This window comes from Podarcis muralis, chromosome 17 (assembly GCF_964188315.1).
Source record: "Podarcis muralis chromosome 17, rPodMur119.hap1.1, whole genome shotgun sequence".
Classification (NCBI taxonomy): Eukaryota; Metazoa; Chordata; class Lepidosauria; order Squamata; family Lacertidae; genus Podarcis; species Podarcis muralis.
Window position 1 is genome coordinate 35,687,101 of NC_135671.1, and position 24,969 is coordinate 35,712,069.

At 43.7% G+C, this 24,969-nt stretch overlaps 1 protein-coding gene across 3 annotated transcripts; it reads left to right on the forward strand.

The window, feature by feature from the left end:
* Positions 1-77: 77 nt before the first annotated feature.
* On the forward strand, positions 78-24,105 carry RAVER1 (ribonucleoprotein, PTB binding 1). Of its 3 annotated transcripts, none has more exons than XM_028711908.2 (15): positions 78-311; positions 6,085-6,151; positions 7,853-8,322; positions 9,751-9,942; positions 10,636-10,765; positions 11,428-11,528; positions 12,113-12,199; positions 13,978-14,089; positions 15,471-15,706; positions 16,734-16,827; positions 17,236-17,378; positions 17,911-17,988; positions 18,703-18,828; positions 21,755-21,838; positions 22,423-24,105. In XM_028711908.2, the coding sequence occupies exons 1-15, from the start codon at positions 93-95 to the stop codon at positions 22,567-22,569; spliced, it is 2,286 nt and encodes a 761-aa protein (XP_028567741.2). In that variant the 5' UTR covers positions 78-92; the 3' UTR covers positions 22,570-24,105. The 3 variants fall into 3 exon arrangements, with proteins under 3 accessions (XP_028567741.2, XP_028567742.2, XP_028567743.2); XM_028711909.2 differs by having other exon boundaries at positions 12,116-12,199; XM_028711910.2 differs by lacking the exon at positions 12,113-12,199.
* Positions 24,106-24,969: the final 864 nt, after the last annotated feature.

Consider the following 24,969-nt stretch of genomic DNA (forward strand, 5'->3'; position numbering starts at 1 on the left):
CTGCCGGCGTGCCGCCGCCGCCGCTCTTTCCCAACCCTCGCTCTCGCTGATCTTAGCCTGAGGGCGGGAGAAGAGGACGGCTGGCTCCCAAGATGGCGGCGGCGGCGGCGGCGGCGGCGGTTGTGGCGGGGGTTCCCGCGGCGGCGGCGGCGGCCGACTCTGCCTCGTCGGCCCCGGCCAGCGCCCGCGAAGAGGAGCTCCCTCGCCTGGAGCCGGCCGAGGTGAGGAGCCGCCTGGAGAGGAGCGCCCGGCAGTTCCGCAACCGGCGCAAGGTGCTCGTCCGGGGGCTGCCCGCCGACGTCGCGAACCAGGTGAGCCTTCTCCCCGCCCCCCGGCCGCCTTTCTCAGTCACCTTCTCCTGCCTGCGGAGGAGCTCTGCTGAACCCTCAAGCCTGCGCGCGCGCGCGGCGAAGGGCGCTTCGCTCTCGGAAAGCGGCAGGCTAATCTGCCTCCGGTTGAGGGTGGACCCTCCGTTCCCAGCACCTGACCCTCCTGCCTTTCAGAAGCGCTATCTGGAAAAGTTTCGAGATCCGGGTGAGGTAATTCGCCTTTGCTGGCGAAGCATCATCACTGCTTTTCTCACTTCAGTTCTGGCCAAGTAAGAGCTGATATTAAACAGACGAACGAAAAGCCCTTGGCGATTTTATCTGTTCCTGGCTATACCATTTCCTACAGCAAAGCGGTGGATCTTCTCCAGCCTTCGAGAAATGGATCTTTGCAAACAAAGCTAGTCTGCCAAGGAAAAGTTAGCGCAGAACCTTCTCTCTGACAGTGGCGTAGCGTGGGTTGTCAGCACCCGGGGCAAGGCAAGTAATTTGCGCCCCCTAACCCGTGGATTTGCGCCCCCTAACCTGTGGATTTGCCCTAACCCCAGATGTTGCGCCTGGTGCGGCCGGCCCCCCCCTGCACCCCCCACGCTACGCCACTGCTCTGACATAGGGTTGTATAGGGAGTATGGGGGGATATTCAAACACTTCACAAACTCACGCCCCATCTGCAACCCAGTACAGATGCAAATGGGAGTCTGACATGTTGTTCAGCTATTTTAAGGGGTGTTCACACACACACACAGTGAACATATGAGAGACAGTTGGATGACACCTTGTAGATGGGCCCCTGCCAACATGGCAACGTATTTTCCGTTCACAGGTATAGTTGTACGCAAACAAGGCTCTTGTACATCCCTTTCACACAGACACTGAATGTGCAGCCTCCAGGGGAGGAAGAGTTGGTGTCCAGGGTGTGTGTCTAGCAGGTATAGCCACCTTGGCCCCTCACATATTTGCTGAAAGAAGGCATGTTCTGAACATGCTGCTAGCGGGAAGAGATGTGTGTTCTGCAATACAGGCACTCAGACACCATGGTTCACAAACAGACTTCAGACCGTGGATTTTGTATCTGACTTCCTGCCCACTCACACACCATGACTTTGTCAGCTTGGACGCCATACCACAAACTATAGCTAAGCCATAACCATAATTCGGCATGATGTCTGAATTGAGCCAGACACGTCATCAATCTTTTCTGTTTCTATGGCTGTTGTAGAAGAATGCACATAATCCTATGGGGCTAGAGGCAACCTCCCAGTTGTGCATTGTTTTGTCCTCAGCTATGTATCATCGATATATTTCATTGCACCTTTAGTTTGTATGCCATCTTTCTGTATTGCTGTACTCAAGGTGGCTTACAAGCTGAAGAAACAACAGAATATACAGCCAGGATCACATATCTTATAATGGTCTGATCCAATGAAAATAAGTCATAATAAAAAGAACAACTTTAAAATAAACAAGTTCTATCAAATAAAGTAATATTCAATAATCTGTTAGACAAAATATCATTCTCAAATTATCAGCAAATAATAATTAACCAAATTCACTCTCAACAACCAGTGAAACATTACTAAACTATCATAAAGTCAAGTCACCATACATAATAATAGCACAATACATTCCCATAACCTACGCATTGTGTTTTTAAATGCAGGAACCAGAAGTTAGGGTTGTAAACTGTGAATTTAAAACAAAAAAAAATTCCTTCCAGTAGCACCTTAAAGACCAACTAAGTTAGTTCTTGGTATGAGCTTTCGTGTGCATGCACACTTCTTCAGATACCTGAAGAAGTGTGCATGCACACGAAAGCTCATACCAAGAACTAACTTAGTTGGTCTTTAAGGTGCTACTGGAAGGAATTTTTTTTGTTTTGACTATGGCAGACCAACACGGCTACCCATCTGTAACTGTGAATTTAAAAGGTGAAGAAGTGCCAGGGCCATTAGTAGGTGTGGTATTTCTATGCAGAGTCCAAATGCATTCAAGATAGTCACAATAGCAGTCGCTGGTGATAACCATTCATGTTGGTGAAAAAATGCTTATTATTATCTTGTTTACATTTGGACTTTGTAAAGAACTCTGACACATCTACTGCTGCTCTCTTGTATTGGATAGAATTTGGCCCTAATGTTCAATCTTTTTTCTTCTATAACCCTGTCACCTGTTAAGTGAGTAACGTGATGTACCTGCTGAAGTGGCTTTTACTCTGAAACTTAAGCAGTAAGAAATATGTTGGCTTTTAAAGTGCCTGCGGGCTTCTTATGTTTTGCTGCGTACATTACTAGAAAGAGATAATTGTTTTCTTGAGTTAGTTGGCATCCACTTAGTGAGGTTGATGAGCAGCAGTTTTAACACAGAAGGAAGATGACAAGTTATTCACACAACACACCATTATACAATGCTAAAAACCTTTCTCTATGAACTGTAAATTAAACTGGCCATAGCTGTCTGCTTTTGAGGAAACAAATGAGCATGTTTTATTACAGAATAGTAGCACTCCAACAGAGTTGTTAAGGGAAATACAATGGTAAGGAAGCAGTGTGCTAACATTTTGTCTGTGTGTGTTTACATATTTGCATCTCTTTCAAGAACATGTGATGCAGTAACTTTGCTGAAACTAATCAAGTGTGGGTTGTCTGGTCATTGCCCACCTTGAGTTGGATGAACGGTGGACTAGAAATGTAATGAATCTACGGCGTCTATGCACATTCTCAGATTTAGTTCATAGAGACCTGAGGGGAGAGTGTTGAAGCTGGAAGAACTCTGATTTCAACCTTGAGCAGTTGAAAGACGGTTGGTTGAAATGCTGCCAATTAATTGCATGCAAGGTGGAGAGCTTAAAAGCTCCTTTTGTGCTAGATTTCCTGGCACAGAAAGAGCTTTTAAGCTCTCCACTTTGCTTATTGGTCTCTGTGAGGTCCTTGTGGGAACTCGCCAGCCTCGCTGGCGTCTCCCGGAGCTCTGTAAGCAAGGCAGAGAGTTTTGGCCCACTATAAGTGGGCTGAAACTCCTAAATGGATAGATACCATTTCTTAGAGATACAGTGGTACCTCGGGTTAAGTACTTAATTCGTTTCGGATGTCTGTTCTTAACCTGAAACTGTTCTTAACCTGAAGCACCACTTTAACTAATGGGGCCTCCAGCTGCTGCTGCGCTGCCGGAACACGATTTCTGTTCTCATCCTGAAGCAAAGTTCTTAACATGAGGTACTATTTCTGGATTAGCGGAGTCTGTAACCTGAAGCATCTATAACCTGAGGTACCACTGTATGTGTTTTATAAACAGGTTCTAAGATGCACCTCTGTATAAATGTCTCATTAAAAAAAAAAAATTCTTGTGAGGATTACATTAGCACCCACATCCTGTAGTGGAGTGAATTGACTGATCAGGAAGGGCAAGTGAACTTTAGAAAGGACAGTGGAACTTCATAGGAAATCCTCATTGTGTACATTTTACATTATTACATAGAAACAGTTGAACAGCCCACCAGGTGAAGGTTTGACCCTGTGACCTGTCCTCATTGTTTGGGTGAGGTCACTTGATTCCCAAGCCCTATTGATTGCTGCCAAAGTATCAGAGGCAGGCTTCTAGAATTGCCTTTAATTGGAATGTCTGCCTTTTCAAGGGCGTCAGTAACACCCTCTCCCTAGAGTTTGGCTAGGTTTATGCTGGAAGAGTACATTGGAGTGTTTCAAGCTGCCTCTGGGAGGCACATTTCAAACCAGAGTCCTGCTTATCCATCTATGCACCCTTGGTCTCATGGTCAGAATGGCGGAGCTAGCTGGCTTGGCAGAGTTTGACCTTGAGCGAGGTTGACTCCTTTCTGTGAAAAGATCACACATGCCTCAAATGAGGTAACCTGTTCAGCTTGCCTGCTTGCCAGAAGTGAAAAGTATCTTGAGCAATAAGCGAAAGTGTTGCCTCAGGCAGCATAAAGCACATGCTAAATATTGGCTTGCTGCTGTTCAGGAAGACTGCAGTCTGGAAAGGAAGCTGATCTCCTGTGGTGCCAGCTGTTCTGGTTGATGATTTATGCTGATTATGCAATTCCCTCAGTAAATACAGAGCATAATGTCATCTTTAAGTGGAGGTATAGTGCCTTCTGGTTCTCTTCTATTAAAACATATTTTTAGTGGAAAAACATTTAATTCCATCAACACAAAGTCATTTGGCAACTAATCCTTATAACGGTGAACGTAGGCCAGTTTTGTTTGTGAATTGTACCTTGAGACAATATTTATTACTAGATTTCTATACCGCCCTTCATCAAAAGATCTCGGGGCCATTCACAAGATAAAAATACAAGATAAAAGCACAAATAAATAGTTAAAACAGAAACAACAAAACAATACCCCCCACATGCACATTTAAAACGCTGTAGAATGTTGTTCAGCCAAAGGTCTGGTTGAAGAGGAACATTTTTGCCTGGAGCCTAAATATATATAATGAAGGCGCCAGATTAACCTCCCTGTGAAGAGCATTCCACAAACGGGAAGCCACTGCAGAAAACTCCTCACTGTGAGAAGTGAAGTTACAGGGAACCAGGCACAGGGTCTTTTCAGTAGTAGCACCCACCCTGTGGAACACCCTCCCATCAGATGTCCAGGTGATAAACAACCCTTTAAGTTTTAGAAGACATTTGAAGGCAGCCCTGTATAGGGTAGTTTTAAATGTTTGGTGTTTTATTACGCTTTTATATTTGTTGGGAGCTGCCCAGAGTGTCTAGGACAAACCAGTCAGATGGGCAGATGATGATAATAATAATATTAATAATAATAATATTAATAATATTAATAATAATATAGCATATCCAAAACATATCCATTGAGCAGGTAAATTTGTTCCTCGTTTATCTCAGAATGGATGAGTTCAGAATAAATTACAACATTTAAACATATTTTACTATTTCAGATACATCATGTGAAAAAGAAAAGAGCCTATGTCAACCAAACCTTATTATAAACTGGCAACAGGGATTGTCAGACCACACCGCAGTAAAGTTATTCTTAATGTGACTTAACACAATCCTCAGCTTATTCAATAATTTTCTAATAATGTGTCCCATATAAAACAGAGAGGGACTTCTGTTTTCCATCACATTCAGTTTTGAAGTTACAAGCACTTTAACAAAGAATAATTTGTTTAAGAAGACTTCCCCAAACCATATTTGATTATTATAGGGCTTTTATGGACTTAGGATCAAAATGTGTATCTGATTACTTTATTTGAGGGGTGGCCAGTAAATATTACTGAGTTTGAACCCAGAAAGGGGACTTTTAAGAGCAGAGCATATTTGCTATTTTTGTCAGTACACACACACACACACACACACACACAGTGTTGCCAAACTTTTACTCTTCTGCTCAACAAGAGAGAGCTTTTCAAACCAGTTCTGTGAAAACCTGAATTGTGTGGCGTGTTTAGTTGGACTTTGTCCAAGCCTGCAAGATAAATCTTCAGATAAAAAATCCAGAACCAGGAAATGCTCAAAGCATTGATTAGGCTTTGCTGGAGTTGCTGCCAGGATGTGGGTGCAGCTTTTACTATAGAACGAAATACTCATTTCATGCTCTGCAGTTTAGCAGTGGGGTGTGACTGGCTTCAGGAATGAGTATTTTGCTGAAACTATCCTCTGGGCAGATTCTGGCCTCTGTGGACTGGAGTGGGGGAAGTGGCTGGGATTCCTTTTGATGAAAGAGGTAATGTTTCCCACTCTGGCTCAAACTGGATTTCTTCTGTTGACTTTACACAGGAAGTTCATGATCTGCTGAGTGACTACGAACTAAAGTACTGTTTTGTGGATAAATACAAGGGAACTGGTAAGTAAACTAGCATTACAGAATTCTCCTTTCTGTCATAGGGTGGGTTGGCTCTGTTCAACTCTTGACAAATGGAAAATAATCTGCTGAACCTAGCTGAATGGACAGCCCCTTTCAATTAATCTCCATTGAATGCAGATTCATGGGTAACTAAAAGATTGGGTTGATGCACATAGTTTATGTGGGTGGAGGTCTTTTCTAATATTCTTCTTGCTTGCTCTCACTGGTGTGAACATGTTGTTTGTCTTGGTCTTATTGTCCTCTGCGTGTGATCATCCTTCAGTTTTGCACATTCAGCCATATGTGAGGTGGCTAGTGACTTCATTTGGAAAATTAGAAGCCTGGGAGCCCCATGAGGTCTTGTATGTGCCATATGGGGGTATCTGGGTTTTGTGCTGGAAATAACACCATTGGCTTTTTCTGTTCATTTCTGAATAGCCATAACTCACTCTCCACAGGTTGGGCAAGGCTACACATATATTCTTCCTTGTTTAAACAGTATAGTATTGTTGTGCATTAGAAATTGTTCATGAAAAGGAAAACTTTCTGGCATGCATGCCTGAAGGTTGGTGGTTCTACTAGTGGGCCATTCATCCCATCAGTCCTAACATCAATCAAGGGGTGCGGGTGGCGCTGTGGTCTAAACCACTGAGCCTCTTGGGTTTGCTGATCAGAAGGTCGGCGGTTCGAATCCCCACCACGGGGTGAGCTCCCATTGCTCTGTCCCAGCTTCTGCCAACCTAGCAGTTTGAAAGCACACCAGTGCAAGTAGATAAATAGGTACCACTGCAGTAGGAAGGTAAACGGGGTTTCCATACGCTCTGGCACTTGTAATGGTGTCCCGTTGTGCCAGAAGCCCGGAAAGCTGTCTGTGACAAACGCCGGCTCCCTCAGCCTGAAAAGCTAGATGAGCGCCGCACCCCATAGTCGCCTTTGACTGGACTTAACCATCTCTTAATAAAATATTAATTTAAAATGGAGTAAAACTGGGATTTAGATGTACGTGTAAATACATTAACAAAAAAAGAGGGAAGAAAGCAAACTTAGCAAGGGATGAATATCAGCAAATTTAAGTCACTTGTATATTATTTGAACAGAGTAGTCACCAAGTTTATAAAAGGCACAAAATATATTTAGGATGGGGAAACACCAAGAGTAACCACAGATGTGCTCTTAAACTGGACATGTAACTCACACCGTAAGCACCTAAAAGTCATGGGGTAAACAATATTAATTTATCATGCTCCTGGCAGTTAGTTTTATTACAGCATCTTCCAGCTCTGAATGTCAGATGTTGGCAATGAAAAGAAAATAGTGGTCTGCCTCATGCTGTGCTTGATATCTGTTGTTTGGCCACAACTAAAGACAGTTTGCCGGACTGGGTAGATTTTCTGCCTAGTCCAGCATGACAATTCTGTTGTGTACAGGCAACAACCAATTAACGTGCATCCTAATGACGTATGGTTGTGCATGCGTGCACAGCACCGAACCCAGAAGTGACCCAAAAACATCACTAAACACGTCAGAGGCACAACAGGGCGGGGCATACCAATATGCAGTGGGCTGGGAACAGAACCTCTGCGCAAAATGGTGATTGACTGTATACACCTTGAAATCTATGCAGAGGTTTGTGGGCCTTGACTTGTGTGTTGCTATATAACGTCTTGTCAATAGCTTTTACGTAACCCTGATCTCTTGCAGCTTTCGTCACGTTACTGAATGGGGAACAGGCAGAATCGGCCATTAAGCAATTCCATCTGAGCAAGCTGCGAGACAAAGAGATCACAGTGCAGTTACAACCTACAGATGCCTTGCTCTGCATTGCCAACCTGCCCCAGCTTTACACGCAGCAACAGTTTGAGGACCTGGTTCGGCCCTTTGGGAACCTGGAACGCTGCTTCTTGGTGTATAGTGAGAAGACGGGGCACTCCAAAGGCTATGGCTTTGTGGAGTACATGAAAAAGGATTCGGCAGCCCGAGCAAAATCTGACCTGCTGGGCAAACAGTTGGGAACACGGACTCTGTATGTTCACTGGACAGATGTTAACCAGTTGACCCTGGACCTCATTCATTCAAAGTGCTTATGCATAGATAAACTGCCACACAATTACAATGACATAGAAGAACTGAGGCAGACCTTCTCTACCATCTGCCCTCCAACATTCTGTCAGGTAAGCACCTTGGGCCACAGGGAAGAGGGCTGCCCTTCCTGTCCTTAGTGCAGCACTCAAAGCAGTTTCATACAATAGGCTTATTGCACTTATTTTAGAATCCATTTACTAGGATATTTCTGAAGCAACAAAAGATCAGGCTGCCACCCCTTTCAGTTTGCTTCTGTGAATAGCACAACAGTGTTGTGTCACAAATTTATTCAATAATAAAATTTAGAAACTTACTGCTGGTCCTAAGTGCTTGGTCACTCACTGCCAGGGGATTAACATTTGGCACAATTTCCAGCTCAAAGAAATTGGTTTGCTTGAATCACATAACCTATCCCAAAAGCAAAAAGTTTGTTTTTCTGTGTGCTCAACATAGAATACAGTGGTACCTCGGGTTACATACGCTTCAGGTTACAGACGCTTCAGGTTACAGACTCCACTAACCCAGAAATAGTACCTCGGGTTAAGAACTTTGCTTCAGGATGAGAACATAAATCGTGCGGCAGCAGCGGGAGGCCCCATTAGCTAAGGTGGTGCTTCAGGTTAAGAACAGTTTCAGGTTAAGAACGGACCTCCAGAACGAATTAAGTACGTAACCAGAGGTACCACTGTAATAGAAATGTAGAGTTGGAAGGGATCACAAGACTCATGTAGTCCATGTTGACTAGATTGCACTTCTGGCCAGGGTCAAGGAAATGTATAGAACATAGAAGCCTAATTCTGTGGCCACAGATAGTCTCTATTCAAATTCTATATAGTTTTGAAATATTGGCACCTGTCGTCTCCATATTTTTTGTGGTTTTCTATAAACGTGAGATGGGCGATATCCTTTTTGCCACCTGATAGCTGTAGCAACAGATGCAGCCACACTAGTAGACTGTTTGCCACACCAATTTAAGTAGTAGTATTAATCTGTTGGGTAGAAAATGTAAAAGACGCTGGCTCAGGCAGTTGCATATTTTAAAAGCTGCACAAGCCCCATCAGTGCAAATGGGATATAATTAGCCAAACTACATGTTGTAACAGTCTGGTAATGAGACAGTTGTGGGGGGTTGCTGTAAGATTGTTCTGTCATTCGCCCCTAGCCTAGCAATTCTCTTGTAGTAGCTTGGTTCTCTTGACAAAATGAGGCGATACATGTCCCAGTAAGCCAGAGATAACCATTGTGGTGCTTTCCATATGTTGGACTACAGTTCTCATCATCCCTGACTACTTGCCATACTGGCTAGGGCTGATGGATGTTTGAATTCAACATCTGGAGGGTACACATTGACTACTCCTATCCTAAGCGCAGGAGGATTTACTGATGCAGAATCTTGCTGGGATTCCCTGAGGCTGTAGGTTCTTCAGCTTTGGTTGGCTCAAAGCGTATAAAGCAGCCATGTCCTCTTTCTTTTGTGCCGAGTCACCTTCTTACTGCCTTCTCTTTCTTTTGCATAGTTGGCATGTGGTCAGGATGGGCAGCTAAAGGGCTTTGCAGTCCTTGAGTACGAGTCAGCTGAGATAGCAGAGATGGTCCAAGAGGCCACCAATGGCCTGCCACTTGCTGGAAACCACATCAGAGTGTCCTTCTGTGCTCCAGGCCCTCCTGGGAGAAGCATGCTAGCTGCTCTGATAGCGGCACAGGCAACAGTAAGGTTCAATTCACAATAATTACTGTATGGTTTTATGTTGTGAGCTGCACTGAGATTTTCTTCATAGCAAGTGGTATAAATATGTTAAATGATGTCTCTTCCTGTGGGTAGTTTGAAATCATCTCCTTGCCAATACTGTACCACCTTTTGTTCCTTTATCCACCTTTCTCCTCATGCCTGTATCTTTTTATGAGGTTTATACTTTGGCCCAGAGTTGGGTGTTGCATCTCCAGGGACTGACACAATGCCTCCATTGTTTTGGTCTTGGACAGACTTCTGCTCATCAACAAGGCTTCCTCCTGTAGCCATTATCTGTTCTATATGGGCATCCGCTGTATTGTGCGGATGGTTTGATACTGATAGTCTCATTAAGTAAAAAGGAGAGCAACTTAATTACATTTCAGCTCACCTCATTACAAGGGTACACGTTTGAATCAAAACAAAATACAGCTCACAGAAGCCCAAATGTCCCCCTCCAATGGCCCAATGTGGCAGGCTGTCTGTCTTAAGTGTTCTGTGTTGTAAACTGTTAATTACTTTGTGAGCTGAAACCTTAACTGTACACTCGGATGCTCCCTTCCTGCATGGTTAGAGTCATGATCATGAAAAGGTTCTTCTGTCAGTTAGTGAGTCCGGGTGCCTCTTGATATTTATTTTTTTGTTTGTTTTTTTGCTGCTGTTGCTTTTACAGGCACTTAACCGTGGAAAAGGGCTTCTTCCCGAGCCCAATCTTCTTCAGATTCTGAACAGCTTAGGGAATCCTACGTCAGTCCAGCTCTTATTCAACCCTCTCCTTCATGGAGCCATTGGAGGAAAGCAAGGCAAGTATGCGTAAGTGGCCCTCAAATAGGGTGTCTCTGAAAGCACCTTTGGTATTGAGCTATGTGATCTTGGGGTTTCCTCCCACTGTGAGCCCATTGAGTATGTTAGATCTCCTCAGCCCTAGTGGCATCTGCTAATGGCCAGATGTGTTGTCACTGACTTGATTGGAGCTGCAATCAGACAGGGATCGTTTGTATTCATGAGACAGAAATGACAGTTGTTGTTTTTATCTTGGGCTGTAGAAGAGCAGGTTCAAAAAGACGGGAAGCTTTCCTCAGATCAGAAAGAGCTTGAATTCTTACCAAATATTTGTGTTGGATACAAAATGGATAAGATGGCACTTTTGCAGATGTAGTATGTGCTTTAGAGTTCTTCATGAGGCAACCAAAATGGTGTTCATTCTTACTTGTAGTTTATCTAATGTGAGGATTTGTGCCTAACAAACTAGTGCTGTCAAGTAAGGGGGGGGCCTAACTTGGACTCATTCATCAAAAGCAAAAGTGAATAAGGTATTCTGATAACTTTAAAAGATGAAGTGTTTCACGGTTTGGGCTGTTCTTTTTGGTTCAGTTTGCATTACTGCAGTATTTTGAGAGGTTGCTAAGGGATTTCCCACCCCATTACATTGGAGAGTTTTTAAAACTTTCCTTTTCTTTTTCAGGAATCCTAGGAGCCCCTCCATCAGTGCACCTGCTAAGCAACCCTGCCCTGTCCACAGCGCTGCTTCAGCTAGCGCTTCAAAATCAAACACAAGCACAACAGGTAACTGCCATTCAGTGTTGCAGGTAAAATAACATTGGTGTTAATCTTTGCCCTATCCATGGATGGGCTGGTGTTCCAGATTGTGAGAAGATAAAGAACAATCTCCTTGTCTCTCTCTCCCCACCCCACTCCCCGCCCCACTCCTAAAAAAACCCCTCTATATACAGATACATATCTCTGCAGGGGCAGTGACTGCTTTGGAAACAAGTACCTTGGGGTTATACCTGGGGATCATTCTCTTCCACTACTCACCAGCAGCCTAACTCACTTTAGCCTCACACTCAAAAGAATCTAGTTGCATCTATTCTTTAATTCTTCACTGGAGCTTCTCTGTGTACTGTTGCAATGCTATGCTGAATGACAGGGAGAATTTTATCAGCTGTGGTTTCATCTGGTTCCTACAGGGCAAGATCTAGTCTGCTTGATCTCCTGGTAATAGAAATGTCCTTGGGGTGGCTTGCAAACAGCAGGAGTTTGATGCAGGCTCTTACTTTCCAACTTCCTTCTCTGTTTTTTCTTGTCTGTTTTAATTCTCTTGGCTTTTAGTAACCCTGTCTCTGGTCTCTATTTGCTTTCTGCTCCAGAAGGCATTTCTTGGAAACTTGCTCTTAGTCCAAAACCAGGTCTGGACACAACTCCTGCAGAACAAGGAAAACCAGGCCATATTCCATGTGAGTGGTAGGCCAGACCTGTGTGTGAAAATCACGCTGCTTGTGTGTGGGTGTTTATTGTGTGTACGCTGCATGAAGGTGCACTGCAGGGACCATCCTCCAGCTTTAATCATATTCTAGTCTCACTGGGGAGGATGTGTTGTGCAAGACATCCCCCTAGATCTAGGACTACACTCTGTTTAAGCCTTAAACCCCATAGTTTCAGGGGGGCTGGCTTGCGGTAGCATTTAGCATGACTAGTAGATGGCTTTCTGATAAAAAGAGGGTTCTTGGTTGATGAGGAGCGCTCTTGTCAGTATGCAAGTCCTCTTCACTGCCTCTTCACTTCCCCTGAATGGGAACATATTTATTCCAGTGAGTGCTGTGTGCCTATGCACCATCAAGTGAGCTGTGCCATTGTGGAGCAAAATTAATTGTGCATGATGGAGCAATTCTGGTGGTCTGAAGTTTTCCAAATATCTAGAATTATTTGACAAGGAGCAGTGGAGTAGAGGGCAAAGAGATAGAGCTGCAAAAAAAATGAACAGGTCTGTTTTCCACATCTCCATCTCCTTCTGGAAGTATACCCAAATGGATTGACATAGGCCCTCTGAATTAGGATGGGGTAAACCTCCTCCTGATGCCTCCTTGTTGAAAACCATTGCTTATCAGACTTCAGACTTTTGTTCTCAACAAGTTGGGTTTCAGAGCATAGCTTTCTAGGCTTCTATTCTGCTTTGCTGCCTCCAACCATTGATGGAAGAGTCTGCCACAAACAACTATTAGAACTTGCCATGGTTGGGGTGGAGTCGCATCGGAATTAAATAGCCTTGAATGTTGTGGTTTTGCCTGCTGTTAATGTTGTCCCTGTTGCAGCTGAACAGCAAAATCCATCCCAACTATCACTTCTTTCAAATAATAGTAAGTCGTATACTCAGAACAGTGATGCAAGGAAGTTAGCAGCCAGGGCTTTCTGTACTGGATTCTCTGAGGGTTGCTTTGAAATGGAAATGGAAAGCTGTAGAAGAACAGTTGGAGAATGGGAAAAGGCCATGAGTGTGCTGGAATTTAAGCTAACAGTTTGTGCTGTAGAATCCTGTTTGTGTTCCATTTGGGCCACTTGCAACAGCTAAACTCACTCAGTCTTTACCACAAAGTCCTGTGAAGTCCATCTGAAAGACATTGGTGCACCTCTCTCCTATCTATAAAGCTCCATCTTTCTCAGGCTGTTCTGTATCTGAACATAGCTTGCCAGGAGTGTCCGGTGGTACTCAGTTACCTGGGCACTGGTTTAGCAAAATGATCTGCCCGGCGTCTGTAAGCTGTATTCAGGTGGTCTGCAGCATGTATGCATTAAATAGTAATACTGGTTTTCAATTGTATTCTTACTGCTGCTGTAGATTCTTATATTGTACTTTATTGTGTCTGAATTTAATAGAATGCAAAATGTTAGAAATAAAAGAAACACTAAAAAATTAATTAAAAAACCATACATCACCTAGCACAGCACAATTGCTGCAACAGGCAGAAAAATCATTAAGTGGTCCATCAGCAATTTTCAAGTGGCCCGTTGGGGGGGGGGAGCTTGGGAACCACTGCTCCTGCTCTAGAGACATGAGTGATGTGGCTGTATGTAATTGATCCCTTTTTCCTTAACCATTTGGATCAGTATGCCTTTGCCATTGCCTTGCTTGAGATTAGTGGCTTGTAGTGGGTTATTGGCTTGAGTGTGTTGGATTTTTATCACACACAGTCTTGTTTCCTGTCTTAATAGTGGGAACATATTGATTTGTTTGTAGAAACCAGGAATCTTGGGAGAGTCTCCACTGGGTTCCTTGCAGCATGCTTTGGGAATGCAAAACACACCAACTTCTCAGACAGGAAATCAGTTACTGGGTGAGATGTCCTCAGGTAAGTGCTTTGTGGTATAGGGTCATAACAACATCCTCTCCAGAATTTAATTTTTGAGTGCTGGTTTCTACTAGAAGCTAGGGAAATTATGTTCTATAAAGTCAATACCTAGGCAGTGATAATATGGAAAAACTTACGGATCAAGGAAACTCCTGTTTCTTTCAGAAACTGACTGACCACAAAATATTGCTTACCTGGTTCTTCTTTTTCTCATTTAACTTACTTTGTAGATTTTTACTTTTAGTAAAAGGTGAAGATTTATACAATCTGAAGAGAAACCACCTTAATAACTGTTAATATATACTATTGTTATACTTTGTATTTTGGGTCTATGGACTGCAATAAAGCTGTGTGTGATTTTTACCTTGCTGATCCAAGTCCAGAATTCTTTCATCATCACAGAAGGGAGAGTATTTACTTGGGTTGCTGTATTGCAGACTCTTCTTTGAATAGGAGAAGGCTTTGGGATGTAGTGAGAAGGCAAAATATTTTTTTTGTTTGAAATCTTAGCATAATTGGTGCTGAACCTCACAGCAACTTCATCTCATCAAGATCTACTCCTACAGCAACTGCAGTAACTCTGTTGTTATTTTTGCGAGCTGCAGCAGTTGCTTCTTCAGCTATGTTCTGGCCCATGAGAAATCTTTCTGTGCATTTTATTTTTACTTCTCTTCATTCACTTCAGAGTAGCTCCTGCAGCCCTGTGTGGAAATTAGGTAGGTGGCGCCACTCCTCACAGAAGTTGTGTAGGAAGATTGGCGGAGCAAAGAACTCTGCTCACAGATCAAACAAGTATATCCTCAGGCCTGCAGTTGTTGATGAAGGGAGAGGTTTCAGGCTAGTTGCACAGCAAGTTGTTCAGCAAGTCCTCATTCGGAGCAGGATAGCATGGAAGGGAGCAGATTAACTCTCCTTCCATGCAGTGAGTCCCGTAGTGTTTAATGAAGGGGTGTTTTGAGTCTTAGCTCCACATGAAGCCACCAACCTGAGCAACATAGAAGGAGAGTAGTGTCTGCTACCTTTCTTGCATTGTCTGAAGGAGTCTTCCCAACCATGTCTTTGTTGAAGGTGGTAGGAAACTTTCACCCCACCCATTGTGCTCTTGCCCCCATTGGAGCTTTTCATTGTCCCTGTGGAAAGGACTCAGACCAGCAGGTTATGTATAAATCCCTAGTAGGTTGGGTAGCCCCATTTTACGCCCTTACTCACTGGCAAAAGCCCAGCAAAGCTGCTCTTTAAGGCATTTTAACCATCATGAGTTGAAAGTGGTTAATTGACAACATTTGAACAGTAAATTGACTGTCCCAACCTGATGATTTGGGTTCCAAAACTACTTTATTTTAGGAAGTGGCTCTCACCTGGGTGCATGTTCCCTCCTTAGGTGGCTCCCTACCTTCTGATATGGCTCCAGGACCTGTGAAGTCTCCAATCTTGCCTTCAGGAAACCTGCCTTTGCCATCCTTTCTGGGACCATTGGGAATGGAGAGGGAGAACTCTGTGATAGGACCCCACCTGACCCAACCTGGGCTACAAGGCCTCACCACTTCTATCCTGGGGTCTGTGATCAGTGGGCTTCAGAAGCCAAAGCAGACAGAAAATGGGCCTCCACCATCTGGAGTAAGTGTGAGGCTATCAATGAACTTTTGTGAGGAATCCGGTACCTTGTGAAGGTTTACATTTGTGAAAGTTTGAGTATATGTCATGTGGTGCTTTTCTGTCCTTCATCATTGTAGTTCAGAAACATGTGAGGGTCTTGACTGAAGTGTTTTTATTTTGCATGACAGCTTCAGTTGTTCTTTTCCTTCCTATACCTTTTCCCTTGCAGCTCTCCTCCAGCTTTTGAATTCTTCAGTTCTCATGCCCGCATTGAAACCCTGGGATGAAACTGTTGCAACTGGATAGAAACGTAACCAGTTCCTAGACTTCTAGATATTATTATCACTAAATTTATTACCTGCCCTTCACCAGCAGGTCCCAGGGCAGGTTACAACAATTTAAAATTCAGAACTGAAAACAGTTAAGGCAAATTACAGTCACAGGAATAGGGTGTGCCCTGAAAACACCTATCTTGGATAGCATAGGCCAGGGTAAAGAACATTTCCAAAACCTGTATAGTGAAGAAGCCAGATGCACATCTGTGGTGAGGAGACTCCTCATCTTCAGAGCTGCTGCAGAGAAGGCCCTCTCCCCCTGGGCCACACACACCAAACTTCTGAGGGAGGTATATCCCTCAGGAGGTGGAACTACCAAGAGGAGCCCCTTATAGCATAACTGACTCCAGGGGTTTCCAAAACTGGGCTGCAAGTGATCAGCTGGAAGATGTTAGTGTAGGCACTGTGTTTAGCCTGTCCACACTTCTGTAATCAGTATGTCAAAAGCATGTATATCCTCTTGCACGTTTTATTAGAAGAAAAACTGCCAAGTGTTTGTTGCTGAGAATCTCTTTAAAACCAATAGATCACTTCACCAAGCGCCAACATTGGACTTAACTTTTAACTTTTTTTTTTAATAGAGGATGCATCCACCTTTTCTTCAAAAAATAAAACTGTTCAACATTTTTATCACACAATGTGTGATTCGCCTTTGTTAGGGGCACCAGCTGGAAACCTCTAGGAAATGGTGCTCACTGTTGCCTCTCTTACAGGTCTCTCTGCTAGGAGAGCCACCCAAAGACTTCAAGATTCCACTCAATCCTTACTTAAATCTGCAAAGTCTTCTCCCTACGAACAAGCCTGGAGGTAAGGTGGCCACATCTTAAGTGGTATTCGGCTAAAGTGGATCTGTTGAAATTAATGGGCCAAATTTAGACATGTTAATTTCAGTGGGTCTGCACTGAATAAAAGTTATCTGAATGCCACCCTTATTTGGCACAAGGGGAAATGAAAGTACAAAACTGTGTCCTCTAGTACTTGCTAGAAAATCTAATTTCTGGTTTGCTTTGAGCTGTCTTATGGAGGCAGGATGGGTAAGAGGCATGGCAGTTTTTAGTGTTCTTTCTGCCTGCAGCTGTAGGCCTTGCATGATTAGACAATGAGGGTGTTTCCTGCAGCCCTGAGGTGAGTCTAGAGTGGGACAAAGCCTATCCCATCCCTGGTTCTTCTACCGTGCTGCCTGCATGCTGACAGTCAACTCTTTTGTCTTTGTAGGTGGGGCCAACAAAGCATTCAGCTTGAAGACTGGTGTACTGGGCAATGTTTCAAATCCCAGAATTCCACAGGCCTCCCTATCTGATGGTGTGTTGCCTTCTTCTGGGCTGACAGGAGACGGCTGTGCTTTTGACTACCAGCCAGTGAGTACTTGAAGATTCATTATGGCCATGGCTTCTGAATATAAACAGCAAGGTTAAAGCGCTGGAGTTGCTTTCATTTATCTTAATGCCCTTTAGGCTCTGCTTCTTCATTCTGTATTATTATTCTGTGTGGCAGCATCTGCTAAAAACATTCTTGTTTAGACAAGCCTGCCCAGATGCTTAGGGTGTAATTTTAATCTCTTTTAGTACTTGACCTTTTGTATGTTTTAGGGTTGTAATTTTTTATTGAGTTTATTGCCTTATCTTTTTGTAAAGTGCTTTGAGGTTATTTTGCAATCAAGTGATGTTGATTTTATGAAATAAATGTTATGTTCCTGTATGCACAGATTTCTAGTTCTCATTGGTGACCATATGAATTCAAATGACATAGAATCATAGAATCAGAGTTGGAAGGGACCCTGAGGATCCATGCTTTAACCAACTCAGCTATGAAAAGTTTGGGGCATCATTATATCCAGTTTACACAACTCAGGATTAAAGAGTTCCTGCCTTTTCTCTTTTCTATCAAAAGGACTTGGGAACACGAATGTATCCGCAGGCCAGAGAGACAGGGCCCCAGCTAGGTGGATTTGCACACAACAAGCAGAAGGTAAACATCCTTTGTTTTAAATGCCTCTACCTAGCTTGGAGGGGGTAGATCCAGAGGCAGCCAACATGGTGCCCTTGTTGAACTGCAGTTCCCATAATTGCTGGCCGTTGGCCATGCTGGTGTGAATAGATGGGAGTTGGGACTCCAGCAGCATCTGGAGGGCACCATGTTGGCTACCCCTGGGCTAGTCCCAAGGGAGCTGCCTCTTTCATGTTTATATTCCTAAATACCGTGTTGGATTTGATATGGTGGCACTAAAAAATGTCGGCTCCTGGCCTCATCCACTGAAAGGCAGTAGGTTTAGAATGCTGCAGTGCCATAACTATGAGATTTGTCGTTATGAAATGTGATTTGTGCTAGTTTAATGTGCATGGAAGATGGTCTGGTAAGGAACACCCACAAACTTGGCGGTTAAGAGCAAGCCGTACTTGAAACGGTCGCTAACTGTGTAGCAGAATGCACAAGGAGGGCACAGAGCTGTGGAAGGGAAACTGACTCTTTCTTCTAGCCATCCTGCAGTGCTGAACTGGTGACAAGTGCCTGCTGCCATCCTCCTTTCTCTCCCTCTCCAAGGCAAGTTGTCTCTTAGAAGTCCTGCATAGGCTGGTGGGAGGGGCTCAGTCATTTTTAGTTGTTGCTGTCCTACAGTGTGGAGAGGGGTGTGAGAAGCTCTGCGTACAAGGAGCCGGTGTGAATCTTGTTCCCCTTTTCCAGGTGTCATCACCTGGGTTTGAACGGAACAGCCTTGGAGCCCCTCTGCCTCCATTCTATTCCGGATCCCCAAGCTCCTATTTCACCAGCGGCCTTCAGGCTGGGCTCAGACAGAGCCACCTAAACAAAGTAAGATTTCCCATAATGCCAGTTGTGCTTTGTGTTAGGATGCAAATTTGGTTAGTTTTGGATGCTACACTGGCACACAAACAGCTCCAGTCACTTGCTGCTGTGGTCTCATTTTTGTTTTGTTATTTGTTAAATTTGTATACCTCTCTTCACCCCAAGATCACAGGGCAGTTCACAACATAAAAATACAAAATAAGAACTCAAAATACATAAAAAGGAAAAAAGAAAGACAAACTCATTCATTGGCTGTCTGAAAGCATCCCCCCATGCTTTTCATTTGAGTTTGTGGCCACTAGTTTTCCCTATGATAACAGCTTTTGCACACAGCCGAAGATAGAAATGGCCAAACCTCAGTAGAATATGATCAAGGGAGATTGCAAACACTTTCAGATATAACCCACAAAGTGCATGAGTTGCCGATCTTGTAAAAGAAAAGGTGAACATGGAATTGCTTTGATTATTATAGTGGGAATAGAGAATCTATTTTGTTGTTGGATTCTAGCTCCCATCAGCCCCAGCCATCACGGCTGCTGGTCAGGGATCGCAAGAATTGTAGTCCCAACAATACCTGGAGGGCAAGAGCCTGGAATAAGAAGGAAAATATTAGTATAATTATCCAAGACTGGAAACATTGGCTGGGATCCAAATAACAAGAGAACTACCGTATTTTTCGCTCTATAACACGCACCTGACCATAACACGCACATCGTTTTTAGAGGAGGAAAACAAGGGAAAAAACATTCTGAATGAAACAGTGGATGTATCATTTTTGTGCTTCATGCTGTGGCCACAGACATGTGATCTGATGGTGAATTTGGGGTGACCCAATGCAAAGATCCTGAGAATCCCTGTGGATCCATGCTTTGTAACCACGTTTTTGCACCATTGCAGCCCCAGGCAACAGTGGGTGCGTGCTTTTTTTGGTGCAGGCTGTAGCCATGGACATGCTATGTGATCTGATGGTGAATTTGGGGTGACCCAATGCAAAGATCCTGAGGATCCATGTGGATCCATGCTTTTTAATCACGTGTTTGCACCATTGCAGCCCCAGGCAACAGTGGGTGCGTGATTTTTTTGGTGCAGGTTGTAGCCATGGACATGCTATGTGATCTGATGGTGAATTTGGGGTGACCCAATGCAAAGATCCTGAGAATCCCTGTGGATCCATGCTTTGTAACCACGTTTTTGCACCATTGCAGCCCCAGGCAACAGTGGGTGCGTGCTTTTTTTGGTGCAGGCTGTAGCCATGGACATGCTATGTGATCTGATGGTGAATTTGGGGTGGCCCAATGCAAAGATCCTGAGGATCCATGTGGATCCATGCTTTTTAACCACGTGTTTGCACCATTGCAGCCCCAGGCAACAGTGGGTGCGTGATTTTTTTGGTGCAGGCTGTAGCCATGGACATGCTATGTGATCTGATGGTGAATTTGGGGTGACCTAATGCAAAGATCCTGAGGATCCATGTGGATCCATGCTTTTTAACCACGTTTTTGCACCATTGCAGCCCCAGGCAACAGTGGGTGCGTGCTTTTTTTGGTGCAGGCTGTAGCCATGGACATGCTATGTGATCTGATGGTGAATTTGGGGTGACCCAATGCAAAGATCCTGAGGATCCATGTGGATCCATGCTTTTTAACCACGTTTTTGCACCATTGCAGCCCCAGGCAACAGTGGGTGCGTGATTTTTTTGGTGCAGGCTGTAGCCATGGACATGCTATGTGATCTGATGGTGAATTTGGGGTGACCCAATGCAAAGATCCTGAGGATCCATGTTGATCTATGCTTTGTAACCACATTTTAAGTGGGGAGCGAAGGAAAAACAAAGAAGGGACATGAGAGGGGTGTGCAGAGAAGCAGCTGGCTAAGAATGCAGGAGAGGGATTTAACGGGTGGGAGGCAAAAGTTCCCCCCCCCCAAGCCAGCCATCTCTCTCTCTCTCTCTCTCTCTCTCTCTCTCTCTCTCTCTCTCTCTCTCCCTCCCTCTCCCTCTCCCTCCCCCACTCTCTCTCCCTCTCCCCCAGCAGTACCGGAGCACAGAGACGACACTTTCCCCTCTGCTTGCCTGGAGGGGAGGGGCTTTCCCTGCTCTTTGTTCCGTTTCAGCAAACACAGCAACGAAACAGAGGAGGGTGGGCAGTAAGACCCTGAGGCAGAATACAGGAAAGCTGCCACTTCCTCTTTTCAGGTTTCCCTTCTCCGTGACTTGCGATTTGACTTTTGCTTGATTTTTTGGCTCCAGGGACCACACATTCGCTCCATAACACGCACAGACATTTCCCCTTCCTTTTTAGGAGAAAAAATCTGCGTGTTATAGAGGGGAAAATACGGTAGTTTATGTGCCTATACTGTGCTCTGGGCTTGCTTTGCCAACAGCAGACCCCATGATAACATTGTAAACCTTTTGGAAACTGATGATGCTTTTTAAAAAGCATTCTGATCTTGCATTGATCTGTTTAAAGTGCAAGATCCTGATGGACATGCCTTGGCAAGCGTAGTGATCTGTTCTTGTATTACTAGCAGTCTCAAAACCTGCAACTGCAGACCCTTCTGTAGATTGACCCCAAGGTATAAACTAAATTAGTCTAATTTTATGCTGTTATTTTGCACAGAGGGTTTCTGGCTTCATTTGTTAGCGTGAAATTTTTGAATGCTTTTCTTCAGGAACTTCAAAGAAAAAGCATTTGGAGGGAAATCTCACAGGACAGCCAGAGAGGTTGGGGGGCAGATTTACAGCCATGCTAAGCAAGCAAGCCAACTCACTCAGGCCACTTGTGAGACCTTCCTTTGCCTCCATATCCCTGAAGGACTGACATCTTGCCTTTATCAGTATAGTGTTTTTCATAGTATCATGCTGGGTAGTGGAGGGGGGTGTCAGCCTCGCAGTCAGAAATGATGTTAGTTCTACTCTTGCCTTTTCTTCCAGGCAGTTGGGATGCCACCTGTGAGTGCAGCAGATGGCATCATGGGACTAGGACCAACAAGTCACTCACACAGCACCTACTCAAAGGTGGGTTGGTACCGCTTTGACCTTTGAAACCTTTAGCTCCTCATGGCAGATGAAGGTGATGGACTATATGGAACTGGCGGAAATGACCGGCAGAATCCGAGACCAGGGAGAAGAGTTGGTGGAAGAAAATTGGAAGAAATTTAAAGACTATTTACAGAAACACTGCAAAATTAATGAATGTTAGAATGATGTTGGATTGAAGTTAAGTGGTTTTTAGTAGCAATGTTAAGGATTATGTAAAATTGGATTGCTAACAGGTGATACTTTAAAGTTATAATATATTAAGAAAAAAGGTTAAGATAAAATCAAAGAGGGAAAGGATTTGCTGAATTAACTAATTGAACTTGAATACAAAAAAGGGAGGTGTGAGGAGGTCAGGGAAACAAGCAAACGAAAGATAAGATATGGAAAGACTGATCTGTTTTTAACTGTTTTTACTTTGTATTTTCTTTTTCTCTTTTTTTTCTTATTTTTGTAAAATGTTGAAACTTTAATATCTTTTTTTAAAAAAATGAAACCTTTAGCTCCTCCATATCTTGTCATTTCCCTAATTCTGCCTCTCTTCCCCCTCATTGCTTTTGCAGACTCCGGTTGGTGGCCAGAAACGGGCCTTTTCCCACCTGCTCCCATCCCCAGAACCCAGCCCAGAAGGGAGCTATGTGGGTCAGCATTCTCAAGGCCTGGGAGGGCACTACGCAGACTCCTATATGAAGCGAAAGAGGATATTTTAATCAGTTTCCTATAGAAGCACTCACTTTTCTCCTTCCCCAAATATGTAAATTTTTGTAAAAATGTTTTTAATGTTTTGCTTAGACTTGGTTTTAAGACTCTGTGCAGAGGACTTGGCTTCTGAGCATGGGATCCAGTGCAAGCACATCCTGGGCTTTGAAGATGAACCCTTGGTGCTTTTTGCAGCAAATGCCCCTTTTCCCTAAGTGAGGCTATTTCGACAATCAGGAGAAGCACCACCAAACTGCAGACAGCTCCCTACTGCCTCTCAGTCAGCTGGACCAAAATGAACCTGGATGCCTTTTCCCTACTTGGGCTCCTTCCTGTTCTGTGCTCTTATTGCAGTATATTCTACTTGCACGGTCCTGTTGAGCAAGGGCCTTGTCTTCTAGAGATACGAGTGTCTTGCCTTAACACTTTTTCCAGCGAAGGAATGTACTTGCATTCTCTAGGTGCCTCTGGATTGCTGCAGTGTGATAGAGCAAACTGCTAAAGAGGAAGAAGATGGCAACGGAGAACTCTTGCGTCACGATGGAAAACACGGTCCTGGTCAGTTGCAGCCTGTCACCTTCACTATGCTCCTGCAGCCCCCAGGTAGAGACATGACTCTGCCTCCCCTGCAATCTGACTTTGCTTTTATTTTTTTAAACATTAAGTCTGTGTACTTATTTTGGTTATAATTAATTTGTAAATTACCTTTTTTTAAAAAAAATCCATGCTTTTAGTTACTTCCTTTAAAAATACATAGCTTAGAAGTGTGTGATCTTGGTAAACTCTATGAACTTGATTTATTTGTTTTAAATTCTCTCCCTCCTTGGGTTGTTGCTGTTTTTTCATTGGTTTAGACCAATTCCCTCTTGGGTGCAAAGGTTTTTTGAGTGAGTGTGGTTTTGTCTTAATGCTGATCCTGCAGTCTGATAACACTTAAGCCAGGCTCCTGTGGCTGGGTCTGCCTTTGGGTGTTGTTCCCTGGGGTGACTTAGAATTTTGCTTAGTGTTTTTCCATCTTGGTGGCAACAGGAGTCCTCCATTTGGCTTTTTGAGAGGACCCAGCTTTGAAGCTACACCTGCACTTTTTGCAGAGCTACGATTTTTGAGTGGGTTCCACTGAACTGGCATTTTCAAGCTCCAGTCTGAACTTAATGGGCTGTGAATGATCCTCTTCCCCTTACACTGGGCTGAGGGAGAAAAATGGAAAGCACAACCCTATTCTACCAGGACATTTTCTGAACAAGGTCCAGGTTTAGCTTGGTACAGAGATAAATAAATAGCCCTATAAGTTGCTTAACCATCTTAGGTTCACAGTAGTTCCATATTACCCATTCTCAGTGTGTGGAGTTTGCTTTGAGACAGAGAAGGGGTCTGTGGCCTTTTTCCTGGGGGATTTGTAGTTTAGCCTATATACATTTTCTGTTTTATAAACATGCTATGATGATTCTACTGTAGATACTGCTTGGTTAGCTGTATATGTCGTGGGATTTGAAATCCATTGGCAGCTGGATACCAACTTTCCAAAGTAAAGTTATATTTATATCAAACCTTGTCTCGCTTTTTCATTCTTTGTGCATGGAGCTTTAAGAATAATGAGCAGTGGAAGCAGATGTTTTTGAGCAAGTAATACTACTTTCTGGCTTAAATAGAAGATGGAGAGGTGAGTGTGTGGTTGGAACTGGCACTAAATTGTAGGCTGTGTTCAAAGACGAGATACATCCATTGTTGTTCTTCCTTTTGTCCCTGGCATTGCCTGCCACAAGAATGCAGCACCTGGAAAGTTGTCCAGAAGAAAATATGACCCTCTGGCTGAGAAAGGTTTACTCCCCCCCCCCAACTTGTAACTACAAAACAGGTTGAATTATTATTCAAATAGTACCACATTAAAGTGCAAAGGTGCTAGACTACAGGTAAAGCATCTGTTTCAACAAAGGCTCCTCTAAATGAATACTACAACTTCTAATTTCTTTGGGAAAAGTTGGATTAAGTTTGAATGATATCCTTCCAGCATAGATTTGTGTCGTCTTTTATAAGAATTTTTTCCCTGTAAGGTATACTTAATTCCCTCCTCTGTGACATATTGTATAAAAACGAAACAATTTTGTATCGAAACAAAATTACACATACACTTGCTTTGCTTCAGTGTACAATGCAAGTTGTGCAAAGTGCTCTCACTCCACTGGGCAAAGGAAATAATCTCTTAGTTTATGAAAGGCTTGTCGGCCCTCAACCACTCTTGTTCCATAGATTTTAAACATAATACCTGTCAAAATATTCAAGATTAGATAAATGGACCTTGTTACAACAATGTTGATGAAGGGCTTATTTACACCTTTGGTGCTAACTAGTGTATAAATCCAATATGCACCAGAAGAGAGTGAGAAGGCTACATAGTGATGTCCCAAAAGGGA